The 19,198-nt window shown below is 37.8% G+C and overlaps 1 protein-coding gene and 1 long non-coding RNA gene across 4 annotated transcripts; both read right to left on the minus strand.

The window, feature by feature from the left end:
- Positions 1–319: 319 nt before the first annotated feature.
- LOC116666289 lies at positions 320–18,411 on the minus strand. Its single transcript, XR_004323050.1, has 3 exons — positions 18,359–18,411; positions 16,494–16,497; positions 320–363 (listed from the first exon to the last, which is right to left on the minus strand). It is a non-coding gene; the product is annotated as an uncharacterized LOC116666289 (long non-coding RNA).
- On the minus strand, positions 2,849–13,582 carry MSANTD4 (Myb/SANT DNA binding domain containing 4 with coiled-coils). 3 transcript variants are annotated; one of them, XM_032488232.1, is made up of 3 exons: positions 13,481–13,582; positions 5,911–6,519; positions 2,849–5,079 (listed from the first exon to the last, which is right to left on the minus strand). In XM_032488232.1, exons 2-3 carry the CDS (start codon positions 6,370–6,372, stop codon positions 4,504–4,506), a joined length of 1,038 nt encoding a protein of 345 aa, XP_032344123.1. In that variant the 5' UTR covers positions 6,373–6,519; positions 13,481–13,582; the 3' UTR covers positions 2,849–4,503. The 3 variants fall into 3 exon arrangements, with proteins under 3 accessions (XP_032344123.1, XP_014416114.1, XP_006186428.1); XM_014560628.2 differs by having other exon boundaries at positions 13,426–13,578; XM_006186366.3 differs by having other exon boundaries at positions 13,157–13,535.
- Positions 18,412–19,198: the final 787 nt, after the last annotated feature.

Below are 19,198 nucleotides of genomic sequence, written 5' to 3' on the forward strand. Positions count from 1 at the left end.
CTGGTATGCATACATGTAAAGGATCAAAACACATGACAAAAAGAAGTTAAGAGTTTGGAAAATGAAACAGGTGGTTTATATTTTGGAAGTTTTAGAAGTTATAACTTCAAGGTAGCTACTAGAAAGCCGTGACAAATTAAAAATTACATACAGTTGAAAAGAAAATATGGTAGTCAGTATCTGCAAATCATAAACTCCCAATTTATCCCTCTACACTCCCCCCTTTCCCCACTGTAACCATAAGTTTATTTTCTATGTCTGTTAGTCTGTTTCTGTTTTGTAAATAAGTTCATTTGTGTCTTTTTTTTTAGATTCCATGTATATGTGACATCATATGATATTTTTCTTTCTCTTTCTGGCTTACTTCATTTAGTATGACATTCTCCAGGTCCATCCATGTTGCTGTAAATGGCATTATTTTGTTCTTTTTCATGGCTGAGTAGTATTCCATCAACAGCTGACTGGACAAAGAAGTGTTGTGTATATATAATGGAATACTACTCAGCCATAAAAAATAATAAAATAATGCCATTTGCAGCAACATGGATGGCCCTGGAGAATGTCATTCTAAGTGAAGCAAGCCAGAAATAGAAAGAAAAATACCATATGATATTACTTATATGTAGAATCAAAAAACAAGGAAAAGAAAAAGACAAATGAACTTATACATAAAACAGACTCACAGACACAGAAAACAGACTTATGGTTACCAAGGAGATAGGGGTGGGAAGGACTAAACTGGGAGTTCGAGATTTGCAGATACTGACTGGTATGTATAAAACAGATAAACAAGTTTGCACTGTATCGCACAAGGAGCTATATTCGATATCTTGTAGTCACTTATGATGAAAAAGAATATGAAAATGAATATATGTATATTCATGAGTGACTGAAGCAATGTGCTGTACACCAGAAATTGACACAGCATTGTAAACTGACTGTACTTCAATTAAAAAAGAGGAAGGAAGGAAGGAAAGAAGGAAGGAAGGAAGGGAGGAAGGGAGGAAGAAAGAGAGAAAGAGAGGAAGAAAGGAAGAAAGGAAGGAAGGAAGGAAGGAAGAAAGGAAGGAAGGAAGGAAGAAAGAGAGAAAGAAAGAAAGATGTAGAGCAACCCAGTGAAAATAATTTTGAATTCAAAATAAAAATTTACAGAGAGGTAGCTACCAATTTAAAATAAACTATTCTGGAAGCACTATGATCTGTTTTTATTTTCAGGATAGAAGTGACAAAGCATGAAGAAGTAGAAAATGAAAAGAGAGAAGCAAAGTTATAAAATAGACAAATCAGGTAGAAATGAAGTGAAGCAAGAATTCTCTTCTGTTACAAAGACTAAAGTGTTTAATTTATAAGAAAAAGCCTACAAGTACACTTCTTTCTTTCCCTGAAAATTTACGGCCCCTTTCTTCTTCTAAATCAGTATTCTTACAAAAGGGATGGGGAAGTGTTCCTTATGATCAGGATGACAATATAATTTAATGCCTGTATTAGGGTATTTCTCTCTAGGATAAAGGCTAAACCAGATAATCTCCCAATTCCATTGTGTTACCAGGAGTATCCGAGGCTAACCAGAATGGCAGTGCAGAAGATTATGAGAATGGACAGAATCCGTCACCCCTCCCTCTATCCCCATCTTTTGCAGAATGACTTTACAGCTCCTTATATCCAGAGGTAGACTTTATTTTCCATCTCTTAACTCTAGTCTGACCCTATGATTTGTTTTGGCCAATGTCATGCAGCAGAAGTGATGTGCCAGTCCTGAGCCTTGATCTCAAGATACTTTGAGTATCACTTCTTTAGCTATTGAACTCCTGTCATTCCCATTAAAAGAAGTCCTGTTAAAAGATTAGACACCATCAGAAGAGCTGAGACCCCCCACCCCCCAACCAATATCCAGTTAGCAACCCCAGAAGTTGAACAGCCTAGTCAACCTACAGTTGACCACGAGAAGCCAGCCTAGACCAGAACCACCCACCTGAGCTCAGCCTAATTGCCTCTAAAATCATAAGCAACATGAGCCACTAGGTTTCAGAGTGGTTTGTTACACAGCAATAGCTAACCAATATGACTCACTCCAAGTGTGCCTACCACTTCAGAAATGCAACAATGAAGTTTTCCACTGTAGCGAACCAACGCAATCCATCTACACCCAGGGCAGGCTTAAGAAACCCAAGGCTCCTCGACCAAAGCCCAGGAAATACTAAACTGCTGCTGCTTTTCATTTTTTAAGTCTCTTACTTCTGGGAACATAAGAATGCTCCATCCATAAATAATATTGGCTATCTTCATGTTTACTTCTAGGAAATTAAAATCTATTGATCTTACATGTAACACTAATAATCAATTTGCTTTTAAAGTTGCATCTTATAGTTTACATACCATTTTAAAAACAAAAAACCTATGAAGCATAGGCAGAGGAGAAATCATCATGCTCATTTTACAATGAGGAAACCAGAGCACAGGTAAGCTAAATGACTTTTACAAGCAGCAAGTAACAAAGCCACCGTACTTCTAACTTCACCTTCATACTTTCAAGACTCCTTCTCTTTATACCTCTTATGCTAAAAGCTTGGGTCAGCATTGGAGTATCATCTTTCAGGTATTTAATTAAATTGGCGAGGTTGTCGTTTCCTTTCTTATAAAGGCAGAGCTAAAATGACTTAACTCAAGGGTTGTTTTGAGGAACAAATAAAATAATGTATGAAAAACACATAGCACAATGCTTAACACAAATGTTAGGCCCCTTCTTCTGACTCACCATGATAAACCTCTCTTCCAGGCTTGATAAACCCCAACCATCAGAGCACTGAGCATCACCTACAATGATAAATGGTGAGATAGTACAGGCAAATTTTATTTCTATAGTAGAAGTATTTATTTCAGGTATAGAAAAATAACACTATTTCAAAGTCAAGGTAACTAAACAGAAGTATATTTTGCCCTTATATACCCAGACTCAAATATCACATATGGTTTCAAGACATTCTTAAATTAACAAGGAACATTTGCAGAATCAAGGTAGTATCTGTCAAGAGAAGAGCTGTATGAAGTCTACGTATCAGCCCTGGAAATGCGAAAATACAAAGTGATCTCGTGCCATGGTTCTCAACTTCAGTGTGTATTAGAATCACCTGGATTATGGGAAAAGCACCTTCAGGGGACTGAAGGCAAATCACCAGATAAAGCAAGCCCCTGGTCTCAGAATAAACACCGAAGGGACTGAAGATACAAATTCTGTTGCTCAGGGAGGGGCAAAGACAAAATACACCATGATATATGAAATCAGCCTTTTACTCACTGTGTGACTTCCCTAAGTTTCAGATTCAGGAATAATAATAGATACTGCTCTCCATTTGCTCTGCAGATTAGATCAGATGGTGTGCAGTAAATGCCTCCCTAATTCATAACACACAGCTAATATTATTATTTCATCATGATCATTACTATCAGATACAAAGGATTCTCCCCCCCACCCCCACTCCCACTTCCAAGTAGCTATTACCTATTTTAAAAATCAAATAACCACACATGGAGTTCAAGCTCATCGACTACTGGTACCATTTTTTAATTAGTACCATTTGTACTAGCTTCAGCCAGTCACTTACATTAAGATTTCAGCACATGGTTGCAATGACAATTTTTGTATCTCAGCTAAGACAATGGATTCAAAGGAAGGGAAACAAAAGCTTAAAAACTGTGTTGCTTCTAAAGCTAGGCAAGTGAACTGCTTTTCAAAGTGACCCGCTTTAGCCAAATCTCTGATGTTCCCTGTATTGTTTTCTGAGTCCCAGGTTATTTATAGATGGAAACACAGGAATAAAATACCTATAATCTTCATCACTTCCTATATTCAATATACTACACAGTAATGTTTCATAGTTAATTTGGGGAGCCATTTAAGTAACTCCCACATAAATATCTAAGATTTTAATAAACTGTGAAACAAAGCTAGAGGTGCTCAGTCAGGCTAGGACAGGGTTTAACAACCTCAGTAATATTGACATTGGGGTTGGATCACTCTTTCGTGTGGGAGGCTGCCCCACGCATTGCAGGATGTAGGCGTCCCTGGCCTCCATCCACTACATGCCAGTAGCAACGTACCCCACTGCCCAGTTTTGACAAACAAAAATGTCTCCAGGCATTGCCAAATGTCTTTTGGGGGGGGCAAAATCACCCCCAGTTGAGAACTACAGAGCTAGAATTTTATATAGACATAATCGTAAACTCTGAGTACACAGATTATACAAGACTTTATGCAATTTTACTAATTTAGAGTAGAGCTCAATAGTTGTTGCTATACTATGTATGCTAGGGCACATAGATTTTATGCAATATACTACTTAAGCATACAGTTACCCACAGATAACTATCTTCTTCCTACTGGAAACACTGAGATTAAACAGGAGAAAAAAAAAAAAAACCAACAACACAGCTAATCCTGCAACCATTTTTGTATTACCTAAACCTAGGGTTTCCAAACATTTGATAAACGGAGACCTCGATAAATTACTGCAAATGGCCTTCCTTCTGAATTCGTAGTCTCTCTTTCTCTACTTGCAAGCGTTCCTTTTCAATCTGCAGCTTCTCCGATTCAAATTTCAAAAACTGCAGCCGATCTTTCTCCAGCTGCAAGCGTTCCCTCTCAAGTTTTAACTTCTCTGTTTCTATATCCTGTGGCTGGAGGATGGACTTTTCCCCTTGACCCAGTTCGTTCTCCGGAGCCGGCTTCTCCGAGCTCACTATCTGTAGGCGCAGCTTCTCCCTTTCGATCTGCAGCCGCTCCTTCTCCAGCTGGAGCCGCTCGTGCTCCATGTCCAAATGCCGCAGCCGCTCTTTCTCAATCTGAAGGCGCTCCTTCTCCACCTGCAGTCTTTCGGCCTCAATATCCAGCCGTCGTTTCTCTAACTCTAGTTTCTGTTTCTCTATGTTTACGAGCAGGTGGGGCTCATCGTACGCAGACCGAGATGGTGTTGAGTTCAGGGTGAAAAACTCATCGATGTGGGGGAAATCGGGAAGTTCGTTTTCCCTCCTGGAATCTGGTATAACTGATGACAACATTTCTTCCTCCTCCTCAATCTCAAACTAAAAGAAAAGAGAAAAGTCATTTTTAGTTTTCAGCATTTATTTCTACTTCACAGCTGTTAATTTGTCTGAACATTTCTTAAAAGTTTTCTGTATTGTTTTGAGTACACAAAAACCATTTACTTTGAATTCTGAAAAGGATTTCCTATGAATTACTTGATATCATTAATATATAATTAAGAGAAGTATACTTAGGTGAGAAGAGATTACTGATATTAAGATGGAAAAAACCAGAATGATTTTGTTATGTACTATTTTTAAGTTAGCTTGAAAATCTTGGAATTTAACTATTCTTGGTCTATAATAAACTGTGACATCAGAAATGAAGAAATAAAGATGTGGTATATTTATACAATGGAATACTATTCAGCCATAAAAAATGACAACATAACATAAGCCAGAAAGAGAAAGAAAAATACCATATGAGATCGCTCATATGTGGAATCTAAAAAAAAAAGAAAAAAAAGAAAAAAGAAAAAGAATATAAATACAAAACAGAAGCAGACTCATAGACATAGAATACAAACTTGTGGTTGCCAAGGGGGAAGGGACGGACTGGGAGTTCAAAATTTGCAGATACTGACAGGCATATGTAGAAGAGATAAACAAGATTATACTGTATGGCACAGGGAAATATATACAAGATCTTGTGGTAGCTCACAGCAAAAAAGAATGTGGCAATGAAGATATGTATGCTCATATATAATTGAAAAATTGTGCTCTCTACACTGGAAATTGGCACAACATGTTAAACTGACTATAACTCAGTAAAATAAAATTAAAAATAAAGAAATGAAGAAATACAAAGATGGTTCATGGGATAATACTTACTTCAGGACTCTGGGGATCTCTTTCCTCCTCTTCCACTTTGACCTCAGTTAAGGATCCACCTGCATCCCGGAAATCTGCCATGTTTTGCCAATCAAAATTTGGATCATTTCGGAATCCAATCTTTTCATCTATCTCTTCAGTGAGGGAGTCATCTAAATCGGATGTGGGAAGGGGAAACCCCGAACCAACCAACTTAATGTTCGCCTTCATCCTCTTTCTCTTCATCAGTGCTCGCCAGTCAAGGTACCTTCTCTTCACCTCCGTTCCTGTCCTCTGTTCTCCTTCCCCTACAGCGTTCACACACTGTGCAATCTCCTCCCAAGCCATTCGCTTCATCACGTTAATTGTTGTATTGAGCTGCTTGGAAAAAATGACTTCTTTTCTTTTTGTAATTTCCTTCAGGAGAGTCTGAGTTTCTTGTACACTAAAATTACTTTTCCTTTTCCTTTTCAACTGCTTCATTTTTCTAACTTAAATGCAGTAAAAGAAGATGAGAAGAGAGTTTGGGGAAGGCTACAAAGGACAAAAATTAAGGCCAATCACTTGTTAGCACTTTATTCAAATCAGAGTCTTCTGTCCATCTGCTGGCACAGGCAGGCTGGATGACTCCTAAAGAGAAAGAAGTAAAAATCAATCAACCTGTGACTTCTGCAATGTACTTCAACTCAATAAGCTATATTAATTAATTTTTTTTAAAACTTTACACATGGCTCAAAACTGACCACATGTCTGTCCGCCAGCACTACCGCAGTGCAGGTTACCACATTCTCTCTCACCCGGGCTGCTGTAAAGTTTCCTGACTAATTGTCAGTATTTCCTCTCGGCCCACTTCCTACTTCTACTCTGCTCTCCCCAGTGCATCCTCTCCAACCACAGAGGCCTTCTTTCAGTCACCCATTCTTGTCAATCTCTCTCCCTGCTCAGGGCCTTTGCACACACTGTTCCTTCCACCCAGGAAAATAAGACAGCTCCCTGCCTGGCCTACTTAATTCCTCCCAGCTTTCAGTTTGCAGATTAGCAATCTGTTTCTTGGTGATACATTTCCTGATGAGTCAAGTTACTTCTTTTCCTCATCCAAATGTTACACTTGTGCTAACATACAACTAAGAGTGTCTTTTTCCCACTTCACTAGAAGTTTCATGAGGACAGCAACAGTTCTGCTCACCATCATTCCCCAGGCCCTAGCAGGGATTCTGGCACATGGCAGGCATGCCATAAACACTTTCTGAATGAATAAACGAGTCAACCTGCCAAAGTGACTGCTAGTTTGGCATGTTAAAAAGCAAACGAAAAAAAAATTTAGACTCTGTGGAATAATTTTAGAGGAACACTGAAAGGCTGAGCTACAAAATCAGTAAAATTCAGAAACAAATTTGAGGCAATATAATCTGACCAGAGAAATGGCAACTACTTATTTTTTACTACTTCTTAAATTAAAACCCATATTTACCCACTCCTGGGCATACATCCAGAAGGATACCCTAATTCAAAAAGACACCTGCACCCCAATATTCATAGCAGCACTATTTACAATAGCCAAGACATGGAAACAGCCTAAATGTCCTTTGACAGATGACTGGATAAAGAAGTTGTGGTATATTTATACAATGGAATACTATTCAGCCATAAAAATGACAACATAATGCCATTTGCAGCAACATGGATGTCCCTGGAAAATGTGATTCTAACTGAAGTAAGCCAGAAAGAGAAAGAAAAATACCATATGATAAAACTCATATATGGAATTAAAAAAAAAAAAAAAGACAAATGAACTTAAATATAAAACAGTAACAGACTCACAGACAGAATACAAACTTGTGGTTGCCTGGAAGGAGGAGGGTGGGAAGGGATAGACTGGGAGTTTGAGATTTGTAGATACTGACAGGTATATATAGAATAGATAAACAAGATTATACTGTATAGCACAGGGAAATATATACAAGATCTTGTAGTAGCTCATGGTGAAAAACCATATGAAAATGAACATATGTATATTCATATAAGACTGAAGCATTGTGCTGTACACCAGAAACTGACACAAACAACATTGTAAACTGACTATAACTCAATTTAAAAAATGAAATAAAATAAATTTCAAAAACCCATATTTAGTTTAAACCTACACAGAAATCCTAAGCTTGGAATAAAAGTTCCTGAAACAATGAAAATATCGTAAGGATATGACAGAATGAAAGGGATAACATAAAAGTGGCAAGGATTTTTCCCAAACTAATTAATTAGTTACAGAAAAAGATTACTAATTAAAATAAGAACAGTATTTTTCCGAATTCCTAAACGTCTTGGAGACTAATAAACGTTTCGTGGTTTACCACTGTTAATACGGTCTCTCAGTGCTCACCATAGCCTCCCTGACCTCAAACGAAACCCATCTGGACAAAAGCTTCTAACACCAAACGAAACAAGGTTGGATGGTGTATTGTTTCTAATGTTTCAAGGAACTACTGAAATCAAAACCTGGCTTTCTCCCTCCTCTGCCATTTACTCCTCTCCTGTGAGGACCTAGAAGGTGGAAGCCCACTTGCTTCAAAGGCAGTATCTTCAACGCGTAACATAAATACTGTTATATTTAAAAGGTAGAAGCATGGTAAAAATACAAATAGTCATCAATAGGAGATTGGATGAATAAACTATACTACAGCAGCGGAACGGAATACAGTGCCTCATTACAGTATATGAACGTGGCTTAGCACAACATTATCACTGTGTAAATGCTAGAGTTAATGCAAGCCAACAAAATCAGAAAAGGAATGTGTGCATGTGTCTACGTGTGTGTGCACACTCACAGAAGCTCAGATTTCAACTTAGGAGTATCTATACACAGAATATGCTTCGCTTTACAACAGGTTTACTCTGTGTCTACCACCACTCTCCAGCTCCAGGGACCACATGTGGAGTCATTTGTCTCAGTCTTATAGCTGTTTGTTAGCTCCTTTATTTTATTTTACTTTGAAATGATTAACATTATGTTAGAAATATATTTATGAGAAATTTTTATTACAGAAAAGTACATTTTTAAAGCCCCATAAACCCAACACCCACAAATCTCTGTTGACTTAAAAAAAAAAAAAAAAAGCAAAGTATACACATATGGTTAGAAAACCTAAATAAAGGAATAAAATGAAATGAAAATCTCTCTCCACCATCACTGTAACTAATCTTAGTAATTTCTGGAGATGCTTTCCAGAAAATAATATATGTTTATAATAGCTTATATGTATTTATGAACTTATATGTATTTATGAACACATAGTCTGTATCACATATATAACATGAATACATATGAATTCCATTCCCATACATTAATTTTAAAAGATGTGACTGTTGAAATTATTAAGATGTAAAATTATAAAAAAAAAAAAGTGAAAGGAGAGTTGAAAGCAGAAAAATTAGATAACCATAAAGGCAACATATTATCATTCCAATAAATGGTCAATATAAAAATGATTTATGAGGGAGTTTCCATTCTTGTTTTTCTACTAAGTCTTAGAGTCCAATATGTATTTTACAGTTAGAGCACATCTCATTTTGTACTAAAGACATTTCAAGAACTCAATAGCATATATCAGTGCAACTCTACAGCACATAAAAATCACCAAGAGAGCTTTTAAGAAATACTTACAATCAGTCCCCATCTCTGACCAATTAAAATAATCTTTGGAATTCAGCCAGGCACTGGAAGTTCAAAAAGCTCTCCAGCAAATCTTCAGCATTTTCAACACACCACACACACACACACACACACACACAGTTAACTATGTGAGGTGACAGACGTGTTAATTATCTTGATCTCAGTCATCATTCAACAATGTATTATATGTATCAAGCCATCATATTGTACACTTTAAATATATACAATTATATTTGTCAACAAAGTTTTAAAAATCCTTTCCAGGTGATTCTCATTTGCAGCCAGGATTGAAGACAAGGAATCAGTGTGAAAAGTTTACTTGCTGAAATGTGCACAGAGGCCAAGATGGGGAGCAAATGCTGTAGCTGCTAAGAAATTTCCCTTCAGAGATCATTAAGACCTTATCTGCCGCAAGACTTACAACATAGACAAAGCTGGTCTCTTTTTGGGAAATCTGCCCAGTAGAACGTTAGGTCAGATGGAACAAGAATATGGCTAATTGTAAGGACCAATTCACACTCCTGTTTGTTGGAAACGTATCAAAGGAATGCAAGCGAAATCAACTCAGGCTTCAGTAGAAATGGACTTCTCTCTTTAGAGAACCAAACATTCTTATAAATAGCATATCTTGAGACATCTACCCATATCTCTGTTAGAAAGAATTAGGATTGAACTAGGAGTATATATTGGAAATATCCATTAAGGTTAATGAACTAAGACACAATGCTTCATTGAACAGATACATAGAGTGCTTAAAACCTTTCAAAGGCTTTGCATATACTTAGGAGGTAAACTCACTCTCCCTATACCTCCTCTCTCTCTTACAAAACCTGAGTCCTTCCTATATATCTTTAAATCTGCCTTTGACAGTTTTATCTGTCGCCTCCAATACCAGCCCCAATCATACTTACCCATCCCACCCTCTCCAATCCATGTGTACTCATGGGCACACACAGCACCAACCATTCTGAAATTCCTCTAAATTCTAGATCAGTCCTATCCAACACAAATTTAATGAGAGTCACATACATAATTTTAAATCCTCTAGTAGCCACATTAAAAAAGTAAGAGAAACAGGCAAAAATTAATTATTAATTTTATTTAACCTCATATACCAAAATATTATTATTTCAATATGTAATCAATATAAAAAGTAATTAAGACATTTTATACTTTTTTTTCTACTAAGACTTCAAAATCCAGTGGGTGGTCTGGACTAGCCACACCTCAAGTGCTCAATAGCAATGTATGGCTATTGGCTACTTTATTGGACAGCCCAGTTCGAGCTTTCATAACCCCTGCCCTTAGGACTACCATACCTGTATTCCTTTGGCCCATCCTCCCAACTCCCATGGTCTATGCTCTTATGTCTAGCCAGTGACTTCTCATCCTCAGCACCTTCACTGTCCCCATTAATCTAAAGCTAATGTCCTTGCTACAAGCTCCCATTATCAGGCTACATTATAATCACTTACATTACACTAGGAGTAATAAGGGATCAAAGATGCATGTATTTCTCCTATCAAGTAATTCATAATCTAGTAAAACTTATAAAACACATATACATTAAAAGCTTACATGAAAACTTGTAACAGAGACTGTAAACTGAAAGTTTTGAATACAGACTACCTAGACTTGTATGTTAATTCCACCACTTAGAAGCTCTGTGATCTTAAACAAATTACTTAACCTTCTAAATTTATTTCTTCATCTACAGATGGGAAAAATAATAGAGAAATACTCATGATGTTTTGAGGATTAAATGAGAATATGTGTAAGCACATGTGACTGTCCTTCATGATTGGATTACCGCATTCTGTTGATTCTTCTTTGTAGCTGACTTCATTCCTTTGATAACTATGTAAGTTTACAAAGCTAAAGCTCTAATCTGTTCTTAGAAACAATGATCAGTACATATATGTGAACTAAAAAATGTGCAGTACATGGTACATATGTATTTACATACAATATAATGTGTACGTGCAAACTATAATTCTACCTAATAAAACTGAAAAAGGGAAAAAAACAAAAAACATAGAATACAAAAGATAAAGTAAAAAAAAAAAAAAGAAATAGGAAAAAAAAGATAATCCAATCAAGAAGTTTACAATACCTAATACATAGTAATCCCTCAAAAAATATCAGCTATTATCCATTTCCTGGTATAGTCTGAACACAGCACATGAATATATCTTTACTGGATGAACAATTCAAATGTAGGAAAAATGCGAAACAGAAGTACTAACAAAATACCCTGGGTGTTCAGGAGAAATCTTTGGTGGGATCAAGGAAGGTTGTGAGAAGGAATTAGCATTTGATTTGAGTCTTTAAAAAAAAAAAAACTTATTAGGGACTGTGATAAAGGGCAGAAAAACCAGGAATCAAAGTTGGAAAACTAGGTAGGGATCAAATACCAGCAAATCTTTAATGTTGGCTTGTAAGACCCTACTCTTTGCTAAAAAACTTCCTGCAAGAAGCAAATATATCTGTAACAATTCACATATTTTTGAAATTCAAGCAGTGTATCTTTTATATGGAGGCAATATTATAATATACAAACATACAAAATATATACATAATAAAATAATAAACATTGTACTTGTCAAGAGAATCCTAATTTAAACAGAAATCCATCCTCAGACTTGACTCCCAGTCAGTCATGGCTTAATTGTGTCAAAATCTTTCAATCTGATTAATTTAAGACAGTACCCAAATCAAAGCAACCTTGAGTTGAAATTTGTAACTATGCTTGCATGAACAGAAGCTAAGCTATGTTTCCAGGAACTGCTTTTTTCTGCTTCTCCTTTATATTTTGGTATTTATATAAGAGCTTGGGTTTTCATCATCCACTACCCAATAATTTACTAAAGTATTTATTGAGCTCTTACTATATGCAAAGCACATATTTTTGGTGCTGGAGATAAAGTATGAAAAATGCCATTTTAGATGGCAAACACGATCCCTTTTATATTCACTATCTTCTCTATCTTTACAGAAGGGAATTCAGTATTTGCAACCTCTAAAAATTCATAGTTCTTCCATGCCCAATCACAGAGGACAGCCATTTTTCAGAAATCTCATCTCACAATCATTCTTTACTGGCTGGAAATAGGTATGGTAAGTGGTTCACTTACGTAATCCTTGTCAAGATGACGTACCACCAATAGCGTTTTATACCTGAGACTGAAGTTCCTAAATACTGCATAATACAGAATTACGAAGTCTGAGGAAAATCAAACAGTAAATTCTGGGTCCAAAAAAAAAAATTTTTTTTAGGTAAACTTATTATAGGCTGCTCAAGAAGAAAAACATCACAAAATCTACAGACTTCCCCGAACCCAATCCCCTTTGAAGTGTGCTCCCCACCTCCCACCAACCCCGCAGCCTACCCTCCACACCATGTTCTTAGAGGAAAGAGAGTACTTCTCTGCCGAATGGGGTGCTCTACTCTATAACGTGTGCCAGATAAATGGCTAAAGTTTACTTAAGAGTGGCCTGTTATCACAATAAAGCACCTCTCACTCCCCACCTTCTCCTCTGGGGCCGCCCTGTAACAGCCCCTAGGGAGAATCCCGGCAGGGAGTAAAGGGCGCGCACCTGCCTCGGCCACAGCGCAATGGCTGCACTTGGTGGGACGTGGGGCATGCTGGAAGAGAGTCTCCTCCCCGCAAATGAGAGTCCCAGCTGGGCGCCCAGACACTTCTGCAGCGTTGTTTCGGAGGCTTGGGCCCTCCCTACCCTCCCGGGTCAGGCGGCAGCTGCGACTGGTATTTCTCCTGGGCGTCGCAGTCCGCTGCGCTGCAGAGCCGGGTCCAAAGCCGGCATCGGGGCGACAGCGACCTGACGCTGCCCCCGCTGGTACCCACCGTCCGCGGAGCCGCCGCTCCCCTGGGAGCCTCCTCCGGGACGCTACCCGCTCACCTGCGACCCTGGCGGCACCTCCCCACTGTCGGGGCGGGGGTGGGGTGGCAAAAAAAGATGCTTCATTAATTCCCCGCCCACTAACTTCGCCCGCCCCCCTGCCGCTAAGCCATTGGCTGGCATAGCTGCCGCTCGTTTAATGAGGCTCGTCCATTGGTCCGGAGAGTACTGCCATTCTGGCTGAGGGCCGCCCTAGGTCTGGCCTCACAATGGAAATCGAGTCCCAAACCGTTCCGGGTTAGTGCCCTGGATGCCGCCCCCTCGTGATTCGTGGCCTCCCACTCTACGCTCAGTCTTTGGCGCGCGGCTCTGTCAATCAGAAAAGCTCTAGGAAAGGATTGGCCCCCGGCGATCAGCGTGCTGACTGTTCTGCCTGATTGGGACATAGGCTCCCCCCACCTCCAAACTCTACTCCTGTCCTGTAAAGGTCGGACTTACCTGTGAAAAAGGCAAAGAGGAAGTGGGACCCTTGCGTTGTTCCAGCTGCTTCCTAGCCAAGCCCAGCATCACCCTCTGTTCGGCCAACTGACCTAGATTGGCCTCAGCCATTCCTCTGAGCCTGCCCCTGCCAAAGATCACTGGTGATTTCCTCATGGCTAACTCTAGGCGTCACGTCTCAGCCCTTATCTTACTTGCCTCTTCAAAAAAATATTTGACATGTTGACCTTTCTTCGTTGTTTTCCGTAATTCGTGTTTCTCCTGGCTTTCCTCCCTCTGAGTCCTCTTCTCTATCCCCTTTGCACTTGCCCCTTTCGCTGCCATCTCAAGTTCTGGTGTTACTGATGGATCTGTCTTCCTATTGCCTTTGTCCAGGCCTCTGCTGAGATCCTGAATTACATCAGTAGCACCCTTACTAGCATGTCAGTTATCCTGCCTGTTTGACTGCCCTCCATTCTTCATACTGTAGCCAGTCAGGCTGCTGACATTTCTTTAGTGGAACCACACTCATCTTAAGATAAAGTAGAAACTCTTGTAAAGAGTTTTTTTTCCCTCAGGCTCCATCTTTCATCAACATTCCTCCTCCTCCCTTTACCTTCTGCCTTACCCCGATTCCTTGGCTTCTTTCAGATCCTAGACTTGACCGTGACCTTGGGATTTAGTTTGCATCGCATTGTTTCCACCTGGAATGATTTCTCCCTACCTCTTCCCTGCTATGCCCAGGACTCACTTTAGAAGTTACTTTCTGAAGAAAGGCTTCCTTCCTCTCCTTTCAAGTTGCCTCTCTAATGTAGGTTTGCAAGGTAAAAGACAGGATACTCAACTAAATTTGAGGTTCAGATGAATAACAAATAATTTGTAGTATAACCATGTCCTATGCAGTATTTGGCATCCTGTATTTTTATTTGCTAAGTCTGGCAACACTGCTCCAGCATGCTCCCTTCGTAGTCAGTACCTTTCCTCTGACAGCTCTTATCACATATTCCATGTGGGCTGGTCTTTCTTGTTCACTGTTTAAATTTCTTTGCCTAGCACAGTGCCTAAAATATAATAGAGATTTGGTAAATAAATAATGGAATATTCTAGGGGAATCGTGAATAGCTGCTTGATATTCCTGGAGGAACTTTCTTCCATAAAACAGAAGTACTGATGAAATATGCTCTTTGAAATGTTAGTTTAATCTTTCGTATTTTTACTTGTGACTTTGTGAAAGAAGCATGTCTATAACTTTGTCTAGGTAGAACAATAAAAATTGTTTTTGGAAAAATATGAGAACCTGTATTTTATATTTTGGAGCTTTGTTTGTATTGGAGGTTTTTGGGGTGAGTGCAGTGAGAAGTTAAGAGAACTCTCCATCCTTATTATGACCAGACTCTTCCTCTCTGATCCCTTTCAGAATCTTTCTACTACTTGACTTTATTTATTTACTTCAGTGGCAGAGTTAAGGGCTAATAAGTCAGTAAGTATTAAGAACCTTCTGCTTTCATATAATAAACTCTTTAAGCTTCCTCCAGTTAACCTCAGTCTCCTGGCTGCTTGCAAGATCTTTTCCAGATACCCTCACTATTTTTTCTCATCTTGTCGGAGTAGATATGGACCAACAAGGAAGAAATTAAAGGTAATCCAAAACGCCTAGTATTAGTACCCTATTACCAATTTGGTTGTCTGCTTGCTGATTTGTTTTTTGTTAATAGTAATTTTCAGGCTGGAAATTTGACCTAATATTTATTCTAAAACTGAGTTGTTCAATTGCGGTAGTCACTAGCCAGATGAGCCCTTGAAATGTAGCTACTATTATAACTGAATAACTGAATTTTAAATTATAAAATTATATTATATTTAATTGTAATTAATTTTAACTTAAAACCTGATACTCAAATCAGTTACTGCATAATATCTAAGTATGTTTGGAAAACTTGAGTTATCTGAATCTACTTTTTCAACTGTAAATTTTATGAAATCTAAATACAAATTGAATATTTCTGATAAAAATTAGCATCTGAATTGAGATGTGCTATAACTGTAAAATATTTACAGGATTTCAAAGATTTAGTATAGAAATGTAAAATGTCTCATTGATAATTTTTATATTGATTATTAGTTGAAAGTACAATCTTTTACATAATTGGGTCAAGGAAAATATATTATTAAAATCAATTTTACCTGTGATTTTTTTTTTCACTTTTTAAAAATGAGGCTAATCGGAAATTTAAACTTATACATGTGGTATGCATTCTCTTCTTTTAGACAATGCCGTCCTGAACTGTGCCTGGCCACAGCTTATTAAAGTTCTCAGAGTGAGAATATAATAGTTAACTAAAATCTTTCTATTTCATTGCTTATTATTTAACCAAAGGGAAAGAAATAAAATCACTTTTCCTGTCCTTCCTTTAAACACAGTTTAGTTAAGAAAAAAATAACCCAATGAACATGTTACACCCTATATCACATACCAGCATTTGCACTTAACTGTATCACGTTGTCTTCAGTCTCCATTTTTGCCTGTGCACGTGGTATTTCTTCTTGTGCACATGCCTTGCTTCCTCCTTGTCTCGTCCTTATGACGCACTCTTACTCTCCTTCAAAACCAATACTTCCCTGGCAGTGCTACATCAGCTTTTCCTTTTTTGTGAGTTTTACACTTATGCATATTCTAGGTTATCATTCAGTATTGCTGTTAACTTTTACCTTTTATCTTAAGCACCCAGAGCATTACCTGGCACTTAGTCTGGCAAAAAATAAATTTGGTGAGTTGATCTCAACAATGACAAAAGAAAACTCACTCTGCTTTGTTTTCTGGGATAAAATTGCTTGCAGTTTTCATCCTCCGTCAGATAAATTATGATGGTTTGTAAAATAGCATCGAAAGCTTTTCACCAGCAAATTTCATGTTTCTAAAAAATTTACACAGACTGGGAAGCTAGTATGGTTCCTGTAGGAATTGTGGCAATCAGTTTCCTTTAGATTTTGTTTCCCTTGTAACTGGGAAAAACAGGACGTGTTAGAACACGAGCTATTTTGAAATAGTGATCATTATAGTACAAGGTAGGAATGGCAGATTTTAGTTTCAGAGATCAGTCTGCTATCAAATCCTGAGAAGTCAAATGGGTTCTGACATTCCAACCAGCATCAACTGTGGGTAGGTTGCCATTTTTGTTTATAGTAGGAGTTTAGTTTCTACTAGAATAGCCCGTGAAATAGAACGGGCCAATGGTTATTAGGAGAATCATTAAAAATATTTTTTTAATATTATTATGTTTTTCATTCCAGTACACCTACGCATGGAGTTGCACATGAAAGAAACAGATCAATTGCAAATCTTGTAATTTGGAATGTGTGCCCCGGGTCACTTTCTATTTGGAGCTCATTTTTAAAAATCACTTTTGGTATGTATATTCATGGTTTATCTCTCCTGTTTGACAGTCAGAGAGGCCCCTTGTTGAATAACAATTTTATTGGTTTTGTAGGATGACCCCCTGTTTCTTTGAGTCCCCTGCATAATGAGTTTTACGTTTGCAGAATAGCCTATATTTTAAATCACCCCATGCCAAATACATGTAAAAATTGGTCTACCCTTTTTTTTTTTACATGATGTGTCAACAGAAAAACATATGCATAAATTTCATTTGGTAGTAAAGATTGATCACACTGTTTTCTGTTTGAGAAATTACTGTGGCTTTTTGTAACCTCTTGGTTGTGGTTATGCATGTGCGCTCTTGAGTTCCTTTTGTAAGAATTGCACAGATTTCTGAAGCTGGGACTATTTCATTCACTGGCGAGTTCCCTTCCCTTAACTCATTTAAAAAATAAGTTTTGAATACTGTTCGGTGCCAAGCACTGATCTAAGGACTTCGTATATGTTAATCTATTGGACTTTTATCATCACGCTATATGGGAAGACTACTAGTATCCTTCAGATTTTTTAAATGAGGAAACTGAGGCAAAACGACGTTAAGTATCTTTCCAAGGCTGCACAGTTAGTAAGTGGCAGAGTTGGAATTTAAACCCAGTTAGTCTGTACATGTAAACCCCATGTTGTACCATCACTCAAAATGGATATGATCACTACCTTCAGGGAGATTGCTTTAAAGATGCTAAAATGTTTGAAAAGGTTTTAATAACAAACTGTGCCCACAAAACACTGTGTTTTTACTAGTATTTACTGAGCTATGTTGTAAGCTCCTCAAAGCCAGGAATTAGTATATCACTCATCTTTCTTTTACCCCAGCATGAAACACAGACCTTACATTTACTGTTTATTCTCAAACTTAGATTTCAGATTGTGGAATGGGCAATTATCATAGAATTCCTCTGAACAGTAGCCACAGTCAAGGAATCTATCATTAGTTAGCAGCTGACTGAAAGTTTCTCTATACTACATTGTCCATTGCTTTTACTTCAATTCTTCACCAATTTGTCTTTCTTGTTCTGATTTACTACACTTAGTATGATAACATCTAGGTCCATCATGTTGCTGCAAATGGTATTATTTCATTCCTTTTTATGGCTGCATAATATTTCTCTCTCTCTCTCTCTCTCTCTCTCTGTCTCTCTGTCTCTCTCTCTCTCTCTCTCTCTCTCTCTGTCTCTCTCTCTGTCTCTCTCTCTCTCTCTCTCTCTCTCTCTCTCTCTCTCTCTATATATATATATATATATATATATATATATATATGCCATAGCTTCTTTACCCAATCATCTGTTGATGGACATTTAGGTTGCTACCATGTCTTGGCTATTGTAAATGGTACATCTATGAACATTGAGATGCATGTGTCTTTTAGAATTATTGTATTTGTCTTTTCAGGATATATACCTGGAAGTGAAATTGCTGGGTTATGTGGTAGCTCTATTTTTAATTTTTTAAAGAACCTCAATACCATTCTCCATTGTGGCTGCACCAATTTACATTCCCACCAGCAGTGTAGGAGGGTCCCCTTTTCTCCACAGCCTCTCCAGCATTTATCGTTTGTGGGCTTTTGAATGGTGGCCATTCTGACTGGTGTGAGGTGATGCCTCACTGTAGTTTGGATTTGCATTTCTCTAACAATTAGCAGTGTTGAGAATCATTTTGTGTGCCTGTTGGCCATCTGTATGTCTCCTTTGGAAAAATGTCTGTTTAGGTCTTCTGCCAATTTTTTGATTGGTTTGTTTGATTTTGATATTGAGCTGAATAAGCTTTTGTATATTTTGGAAATCAATCCCTTGTCAGTCACATCATTTGCAAATATTTTATCCCATTCCATAGGTTGTCTTTTCATCCTGTTCATAGTTTCCTTTGCT

The sequence above is a fragment of the Camelus ferus genome, chromosome 10 (assembly GCF_009834535.1).
Source record: "Camelus ferus isolate YT-003-E chromosome 10, BCGSAC_Cfer_1.0, whole genome shotgun sequence".
NCBI lineage: Eukaryota > Metazoa > Chordata > Mammalia > Artiodactyla > Camelidae > Camelus > Camelus ferus.

What these genes read in the sequence shown, in the direction of transcription:
- MSANTD4 (XM_032488232.1), bottom strand. Translation starts at nt 6,372, where the DNA reads ATGAAGCAGTTGAAAAGGAAAAGGAAAAGTAATTTTAGTGTACAAGAA. An exon ending in GAGATCCCCAGAGTCCTGAA is followed by an intron (nt 5,080 to 5,910) that starts GTAAGTATTATC and finishes CTTTTCTTTTAG; the next exon opens with TTTGAGATTGAGGAGGAGGA.